Raw genomic sequence first — 9019 nt, forward strand, 5'->3', positions numbered from 1 at the left:
TCTGCTTTTGTGGGAAACAGCTGTTCATGCCCATCTTCCAGGTACATACCTGCATTGTGCTCCCTGAAAGCCTTCCCCTTCTCTTTGTTTCCTAGAATACTTAATCCTTTCACAGATGATTAGGACTATACCTATGTCATGGCCTAAAAGGGAGGTACAAGAAGCCTTTTCTTGTTGGTAACACTTGCTCCCTAATGCCATGGATTAGATAAGCTCTGCAGAATGACGGCCAAGCCTTCTCAACAGAGCTCCAAAGATAAAGCTGTGATATTAATTCCCCAACGTGTCACTGGGACAAACTAAGCTGAATTTGAAGCCTGGAAGTTGGACTGTTGAACATTATGGAGTTTTTCTAGAACTTGCTGATTTTTGTATTCAGCTATCTTGGATCCCTTAACTTTATTATGAGGTTATTCTATTTTGGCAAGCAGTACCATTAATCAAGATTAGTTATTTTGTAGTATTGCCAGCGTTTGAGATGCACTCAGATTCTGTGGTTCTCAAGATCTGTACTGTGCTGTTCCTTGTTTGCTTGCCTTTTCTTAAGCTGTCTGAATAATGTGCATGGGTTTGATTGAAGTTGGACTGCTGTGTGGTATGTCTGGGTTCGCTATCTGCAGAACTTAGAATTAAGTCACTTGTATGACTAATGCTCAGACTTTCCTATTTTCAGACATGCGTGTAGAGAGTACAGAATTCACAAAGAACTGGATCATCCTCGAATAGTTAAGCTATATGACTACTTTTCGCTGGATACTGACTCGTAAGTTATGTTGCTGTGTCCTTTGACTTGGTTTGACCCCTTCAGTACAAAGTATTTGGTCTCTTAAAACTTTACAGGAGAGTCCAGAGAATGTCCACACCAATGTTACAGACTGTGTTGCAGAGATCTGAGGCAGTTTCAACATACATTGGTTTTCTAGAGATGCTAGCTCACAAACCAGTATGCTGTATTATGTCAAATGTGGTGCTTTACTAGTAAATCCTACTCTTCGTTGGCCTGGGCAAATGCCCCAGCTGATAAGCTTTCCGCTTCTGGATCTACCACTTAATGGGGGATCTCTGACCTGTGTACTATTGAGCATTGAGGACTGTGCTCCTGGTAGCTTATTTTTAGAAAGGGATTAATAGGCTGGAGGACTCTTAATTTAATATATCGACCAAATAGGTGAGTCTTACAGACAAGCAATAACAAAGTGTTCTGGTTTCCATCAGGTGCCTTAATTACAACAACTACTGTTTTGTCTTCAGGTTTTGTACAGTGTTAGAATACTGTGAGGGAAATGATCTGGACTTCTACCTGAAACAGCACAAGTTAATGTCGGAGAAAGAGGCGCGATCCATTATCATGCAGATTGTGAATGCTTTAAAATACTTAAATGAAATCAAACCTCCCATCATACACTATGACCTTAAACCAGGTATGTTGTGCTGCTAGCTGACGTGCTTAAAGATGCTAACTAAAGGTAATGGGTTATAAGTAACATGGGGAAGTTTACTTTGGTCAGACAGCAAAAAGGAGACAGGGTTGTCTGGGAAAACTAACTTGCAAGAAGAAAAAAACTAAAATGCGTAGAACATGCTGTGAAAAGGATATTGTCTCCCAGAATTGCAACATAAAACAAGGAAGTAACGTTCCAGAAAAAGTAGCCTCCTTGTTCAGACTGAGCCCTTGAACCACCAAGTGTCTGTGTTTGGTTTCTTAATGTCCTGCTTGTATTCTGCTGTTGAGAGCTTCTGTTATTGCTTCATAAAGGTTCCCATAATTACCAGTGTGTTTCATGTTCCCATTCTTCTGGCTTATTCTTTCTGTAATCATCTGCCTGAAAATTTGGTGGCAGAAGCTAACTTGGAAGTGTTCAGTTTTTTGTATTGTGTGGCAGCTCACAAAACTGAGGACATATAGTCAAACTGCTCAGGTCTGCCTTTGGATTCAGTAACATCTGCCATGTAGAAGGTTCTGTCTAAATGTTGTTGCAGATTTCTCTTTACCATTGGGCAGAGTAACGAGGGGAGAAATGGAAGTGTTCTCTTTTGGGGTGAGGCATATTGGCTACGTAGCTTTTTTTTCCTAGTCCAGTAAAATTCAGCCATCTCTTTGGGCAGTTATCCCTGGCTTGTCTCCCTATACTGATGGCACTTCATCAGCATTGTGTAACTGGTATGTGATGTGGTTTATTGCATCAGCATGAGGAATCTGTACAGGAGGTGGTGCTGTTGCACTAGTTCTAGTGACCCTGTTTCTTCCCCCAGCTGCCAACTGTTATCATGTTGTCTGAGCATGCCGCAGAGCTCTGCCTACAGTTGTCTAAAGTTGTGATTCATCCACTGCCATCACGCACGATTCTGCTGCTTTATTGTAGGCTTTGAGAAAAACAGTGATGATCTGACTTCTTGATCCTTGATGGATTTGTAAGAGACTCTTGCCTAAGCAGTAATTGTCCTTTTTGAGCTTAGAAAGCCACTGGGGAGCGCTGCCAGGAAGGAGAGAGTTTCTGGCTTGTTGAGAGGCCAGGGCAAGTCAGGACTTCTGGGCAGAATGAGTCATAAGTGTGTATGTGTGTTTCTCTCCTTAATCCTCCTTTTTGACCTGCCCTTCCAACGGGACCTTTGGGAGGGGTCAAAACAGCACTGGCATCAAGCTCTCTTGGCTAATAGGGCTCAGAATCTGGAGGCTCCAAGTAATGTCAGGCTACTGGGTCATTCAAGGATGGGCAGATCAGTTCTAGCACTTGGTGGGAGCCGAGTTGTCTCTGGAGCTCGGGGTATTGAGTGTTAAAACATCTACCCGAGGCTGCTGCAGCTCACTGTGTAGGTTCCTTGTCCTCTTGTGGAAGGTGCCAGAGTTCAATGCAGTTTTATTCTTGTTTTTTCCTGCTACATGTGTATCCTAAGGGGCTGTTTCCTTCCTCTGTCTAGGTAACATTCTTCTAGTCAACGGTACTGCATGTGGAGAGATAAAAATCACAGATTTTGGACTTTCCAAAATCATGGATGATGACAGCTACAACTCTGTTGATGGCATGGAACTGACATCGCAGGGGGCTGGTACTTACTGGTAAGCATCGCCTGGGGCACTTGCGAGTTACAGATCAAGAACAGTTTATAAACAGCTTTGGATCTGTCATCTCTGTATGTGCTGCCATTGTCTGTGACAGCTTGAGACACTAGAGGTTTGAGACCCTGGAAACTGCTCTTGTTGTCACACAGCTCCTCTTGAGGCTGGCAGCTTTTTACTTTTCAGTGGGTTAGTGTTTATACATTTGAAAACCATCCCTTATCCAAAGGGCCTGGTGAAAAACTGCATATGCTGCATGCTGCTGAGATAGCAAGCTCTGGAGTGGAGCTTGGCTGTTATTTCACAGTCCATAATGGCACTGTCTAACAGTTTAAGCAAGGAGGAGGAGAGTACCATGCCTATTTGGAAATTCAGGTACATCAGGGACATCGAAAGAGTATGCTGCTGAAATGAGGTGAAAATCCATAGTTAGCTCTCACAAAAAGATGTACATCTCACAGTGCTGTCTATAGCCAGAGCTTCTCTTTCAAGTGTCACACGAAAGATGTTTTCAGTAATACTTTATCCTCAGTGCCAGGTGTTGTCACTGCATCGCCCATGACTGAGAGTAAGACCTACAATGAGTGCCACTGAATGTGATTCTTCAATATTACCCAAGCTGCAGACTGTCACTATGGGCAACAGCTGTACAGGAACGTTTGTTAAGGCATTCTGTATTGTACAGTTTTGTTCTGTTCCTAAAAATGAAACTAACTGTAGTTTGAGCAAGGCTGAGCATCTCTAACTAGGACGTGGCATCTGGGGTTGTATTTCTAGAAATATGTATTTTGGCTGTGTGTTTCTATTGTGGAATTGTTGGCCAAGCCCTTTTAACAACAAATACCAGTTCTGAAGATAAAAGAAAATGGGATTATGTTATGTGCTCTGGTGAAAAGAAACTGACTGTGCTGACTAGCTCAGACCATGAGTATCTGGAGAGTCCCGGGGATCACTGTTCCCAGAAGGGGTATGCGTTGGTCATCTTGGCCCAAAGATGTACAGGGATGAAATTGGGTCCTTCGAGTCCCAAGCAAATACCTGATCACAGAAGCTCATTCCTTCCTTTTGTAAAGGAAATGATTGAAAGTATTTAAAGATGCTGCTCATAACCTGTTGTCACTTCCTTTTAATCAGGTATTTGCCGCCAGAATGTTTTGTGGTTGGGAAAGAACCTCCAAAGATTTCAAATAAAGTTGATGTCTGGTCAGTGGGAGTCATCTTCTATCAGTGTCTCTATGGCAGAAAGGTAAGAAGGCATTTACCTCCTTTCCTAGTGGTGATTCCCAAACCTTTTGGGAGGCAGCCCTGGCTTCTGCTTCCTTCTCCTCCCCAGGCTTAGAAGGTGCTTCTGCCTTGTCTCCTTGCCATCAGTTCCAAGACAGAGTCCATGTTAATGAAGTGGGGAGAATTTACTAGGTTGTGTTTTGCTCTACTTGGCACTTCCTTCAAAAGCCTTCAAAAGCAATGTTGTGCAGAACATCTCTTTCCACTGGGCATGTTCCCACTGAGGCCTTATGGGCAGGACAAGTGTATCATTCGGGGCCAGACACCTGCGGTTCGTGCTCTGGCATTGTTTTGTGATGCTTTCAATGCACTAAGTCTTTGTCGAGCTTGGTACTGCTTGACAGCTGCAAGTGTTCTAGGAAAAAAAAGTAGGTACAAAGATCCACTCCAGAAGTTTTTAGGATGGCTTTTGGAAGGGAAGAGTCTGGATCAGGAAAAGGTGATTTGTCCTGAGAAAAAGTAATCTGTTTTATGACAACAGAAGAAATAGGTTGGAGCAGGAAAAGGATTCCATCAACTCTTGTTTTCATGAGTCCTTTGTAGCCGAGTGTGGTGAAAGCCTGGGCTGACAAACACGCTGTGTTGCTTACTGTTGTCAGTCAGATAAACGGTAGAACCAGCCCAGCAAAGATTGAAGTGGGTGAATCTCCTGTGAGCTTAGATGGATGAAGGCCCTCTTGCACATGCTGAAGCTGACCTACGAGGAGTGGAAGCAGGTGGAGATCCCTTCTGTCTGAGCTGGAGACATGCTGGACACATTCCAGCTTGGTCCCTTTTGTTCAGTTTAAGCACGGGAGCAATGTGTCCTGCTCATCTGCCTGGAATCTGTAGCACCTTCACAACATTCATGGGCTTCTTGCCCGGAAAAACGCTGATGTCAAGTGATGATAAACAGTAGTGTTAACGGGTTTTTTAAGGCCTGTCATCAACCTTTAACAACTGTCATCCATTCTTTTTTGGTAGCCCTTCGGTCACAACCAGTCACAACAAGATATTCTGCAGGAGAACACAATTCTGAAAGCTACCGAGGTGCAGTTCCCTCCAAAGCCAGTAGTCACGCCAGAAGCAAAGGTAAATCTTCTTGCAGCGAGTTTGACCGCACTGTGTATGTCAGTGGTAGGCACTGGCAGTTCCATCCTCTTGGTTTCCCTAAAACCAGCAAGAGTTCTGTGTTTAATGCTTGCCTCCTGCAGAGTGGTCAGTGGCTTTGCGTTGTTGTAATTGTCAGGCTGAGAACCGAACAGAGTGCAGGGTGTGCCTCTGCCCGTGCTTTCTCCTGATAAAAGATGAGCTTCTGGTGTAGGATCTGGGCTGTCTCTGTGGTCACTGGGGAAGGAATTTTAGTGCTGGGGTTGTCAGATTGGCCCCGCTCCCAAAGAGTTATCTGTCAAAGAAAGCTTCCTGTTTCTGTCCGTCTACTAATTCTTGTTTTGCCTTTGGGGTATCTGCAGGCATTTATCAGACGTTGTTTGGCCTACCGAAAGGAGGATCGGATAGATGTCCAGCAGCTGGCCTGTGACCCATACTTGCTGCCTCACATCCGCAAATCTGTATCTACAAGCAGCCCAGCTGGAGCTGCAATTGCATCAACCTCTGGATCATCCAATAACAGCTCTTCAAACTGAGACAGAGTAATAGGCCAAAAACTGCTTGAGAAACCGGCAAAAAGACTTTCAGAAACAGCTTTGGAATAGAGGAATCCGCAAGGGTCTCAAGAAGCCTGTACCAGGTGCTTTTTTTTCTCTTGCTTTTTTCCATCCATAGAGCATGACAACATCAACTCTCATCAAGAAAACCTTCGGCATCTAGGCCAAGCCATGTGGATAGGAGATGGCTTGAGGTTTATCCAGTAAATGACCACAAAAGGATGGCTGCTCTGAGCAAGGAGGGGAAACTCAAGAAAATACAAAAAGACATGGTTCCATGTACTGTGAACTTCTGAACATGCAGCCTTGGGGAATCCAGGACGCCGTGTGTGCTTCATATGAAGAATGTGGACTTTGGAAAAAGACTGGGCTAGTCCAGTGTTGATATTTAAACATTGTTCTTTTTCTTTTAATAAAGTTTAGGTAACATCTCCTGAAAAGCTCGAAGCACCAAGGTTCAGCTGGGGATGGTATATGACTCTTTGCCCTTTGGAGGGGAAAAAAGTTGATCCTGCCTGTTCATGGCACTAGAGTTAGTGTTTTACCCCTAATTAATTTCAGTTTTTTAAAAATAACAATTTTTTGGAAGAAAACAGTTTTCTGGTCTGAAAGTGAAACCCGTATTAGCAGGTTCATGCAGTGTCCATTCTGTGGATGGTGCAGCTTTCTGCTCCCTTGGGGTGGCCTCTTATGAATAATTCACCTTCTCAGGAGGGCAGCGAAGCCCATAGAAGAACAGGCCTGCATAGATCTCCTGTGATCAGAGTGGATCACAGCTCAGACTGCCACAAGGTTTTCAGCTGCTGCTTCATAGCTCTCACAACAGTTGCGCCTTCTTAATTTATTTGAAGTGCTGTTCTTTTTGAAGACACACCCTGACATGTTCACGACATGCTCTCTGCTCTCGTGAGCATGATATCTGTTGACTGTTGAAAAGGCAGGCAGCAAACGGGGAAGAATCAGAGCACAGCTCAGTTGATCACAGGTGTGATCTGTGCTCACGCAGTACTGTACATATCTTGTTCATGTTATAAAAATCCGAAGCTGAAGACTTGTCTGCTCTTCTCAGTTAGGTGACTTGGCAGCAAAGCTTCCTCTCTCTCTTAACACTTTCCTTTTAAAACTTGCTGACTTTCCTAACTTGCTGCCATTGCTGCATCCATTTTCAGATGAGAGGGAATGAGATAATGTTCTTGAAGGGAGCAAACACCCTAATTATTATTCTTGTCTCCCTTCTGTAATCTGCCTGGAGGGGTCTTACACCTTCAGCTGGAGTCTGCCTGCTGTGAAACGCAAGCCTCTTGTCCCCACTCTGCCCCCTTTTCCCCCCACATTGAAGGAAAACTGAAAACACACACAAAAAGCACAGCACTTGAACATGTGGCAGCCAGGTTGGAGTGCTCCTAACATGTGGCAGGAGTTCATAGCCAGAAATATTTAAAGATGCAGTGTTCAAGAGCAAAGTTTGTCTCGGAAGGGAGCTGAGCAGTGCACTACTGCAACTCAGGGTGTTGTTTAAAAAACAAATTACCCTGTGCCCGCTTCCTAACCCAATACCCAGACCACTGTGGTGTGGACTATCCTCTGCGCGGCACCTCCAGGATTGTACCCACAGCTCTGGCAGCGCGTGGGCTGTTTGGGGCGCTCGGTACCCAAATGGCGTTCTCATGGCAAGCGATGTTCTCCGTCATGCACTTTTGGAGAGAACTACCACTTGTCTGCCTTATTGTAAGCCATCATCTGCAAATACAATGCTTAAACCTGATCAGGAACTGGTGGTTAATTGAGAAATGGAGGAGTCTGTTGAAATTAAGCAATAGACCTAGGAAGTGAAGAACTCTGCTGCTCTGATTTTTATTACTATTTTTGTAGTGACTCTTGGGCTTTTAATTGGATGTATTCACTTGCAGCTGCATTAAGGTGGTCTCTAAACTGTAGTGTTTTAAACAAAGAAAAGAAATACTGCATCTTTAAATCCTCAGCCATAATTTCTTAGCCCTTTCCATCCCTACTGCTCTATTCCAGAAGTTAACTGTTTAACAAGCAGCACTTCAACATGTCTGTTCAGCCTCTGTCAGGCGAAATCAGGGTTGATGCTTCATCCTGTTTGCTGAAACTGATGATTTGGTGTCTGTCTGCATCAGGGAGAATTCTAAAAGGGTTTTTTTCTATCCCGGTCCCGTTGTTTCTTGGACATACAGTGTGTGCTATCTCTGTGGGTGTGATTAGTTTTGTGTCAGATGCATTTATTCCTGCTGTGCAACACCCATCCAGGGGCCTGGGGACAGCGTTGGGCTTTCCCGGGGCTGATAGCGGTGAAGAACCCTGGTAGAATTCTGGCTGCGACACCTTCCTTGTTAATATGGGTTTCACTTCCAATAACAGACCCTATTGCCACACTGTTCATTTACTTAAAGAAAAGTGTATGAAGAATTTGTAACTTAAACCAGGCCAGACTGTTTTGGCTCTACCCAACAGATGAGACATGGATATTAAAATAAGTTTTAAGAAACTGATTTGCTTGGCTCTTCCTGTTTTGCTCTTCATAGTTGGCACGAGCTCTCTTGCAGTGGCTGTGCAGAGGTGACGCGGGACAAGATGAGGAAGGATGGAGGAAGGTTGCATTCAACAGCTCAGAGCAGTGAGATCTCTGCATCAGAGGGGGGAATTGCTGAAAATTACTAGGTTTTATTTAATTACTGGCATTGATTTTGTTCTAGAACATCAAGACAGACGTCTGAGGTGGGTTTGTCCCTCGTTTCCAGCAGAGTAGCAGCTGCCTTTAGAAGCTATATTTGTTCAGGACACAAAAAACACCTTTTTTGTGTCAGTTGATGGAAATTTGTGTCGAACTCCCATGCCCTGGCTGGCTGTACTGAGAGCCAGTGGCTGCAACCTGCCAGCCGCAACCAGGTGGGCACCCGAGGCTCCCGTCTCGGTCATCCAGAATAACAGTGTTGAGCAGCGATGAGAAACTCGGCTCCTTTAATTTCTTATGGCTGAGTCTTGTCAGCTTTAAAAAAAACTTACA

At 44.3% G+C, this 9019-nt stretch overlaps 1 protein-coding gene across 8 annotated transcripts in view; it reads left to right on the forward strand.

Moving 5' to 3' along the window:
• TLK2 (tousled like kinase 2) overlaps positions 1-8504 on the forward strand; it is a 44345-nt gene extending 35841 nt beyond the window's left edge. For all 8 annotated transcript variants that reach the window (XM_075036240.1, XM_075036246.1, XM_075036241.1 and 5 more), the window contains 6 exons: positions 674-763; positions 1252-1421; positions 2920-3058; positions 4193-4304; positions 5306-5413; positions 5794-8504. In XM_075036240.1, the coding sequence (XP_074892341.1) occupies positions 674-763; positions 1252-1421; positions 2920-3058; positions 4193-4304; positions 5306-5413; positions 5794-5967 (793 nt within the window). In that variant the 3' untranslated portion in view covers positions 5968-8504. The remainder of the gene's footprint in view (positions 1-673; positions 764-1251; positions 1422-2919; positions 3059-4192; positions 4305-5305; positions 5414-5793) is intronic.
• The last annotated feature ends 515 nt before the right edge of the window (positions 8505-9019 follow it).

The sequence above is a fragment of the Buteo buteo genome, chromosome 9 (assembly GCF_964188355.1).
Source record: "Buteo buteo chromosome 9, bButBut1.hap1.1, whole genome shotgun sequence".
Taxonomy (NCBI): Eukaryota; Metazoa; Chordata; class Aves; order Accipitriformes; family Accipitridae; genus Buteo; species Buteo buteo.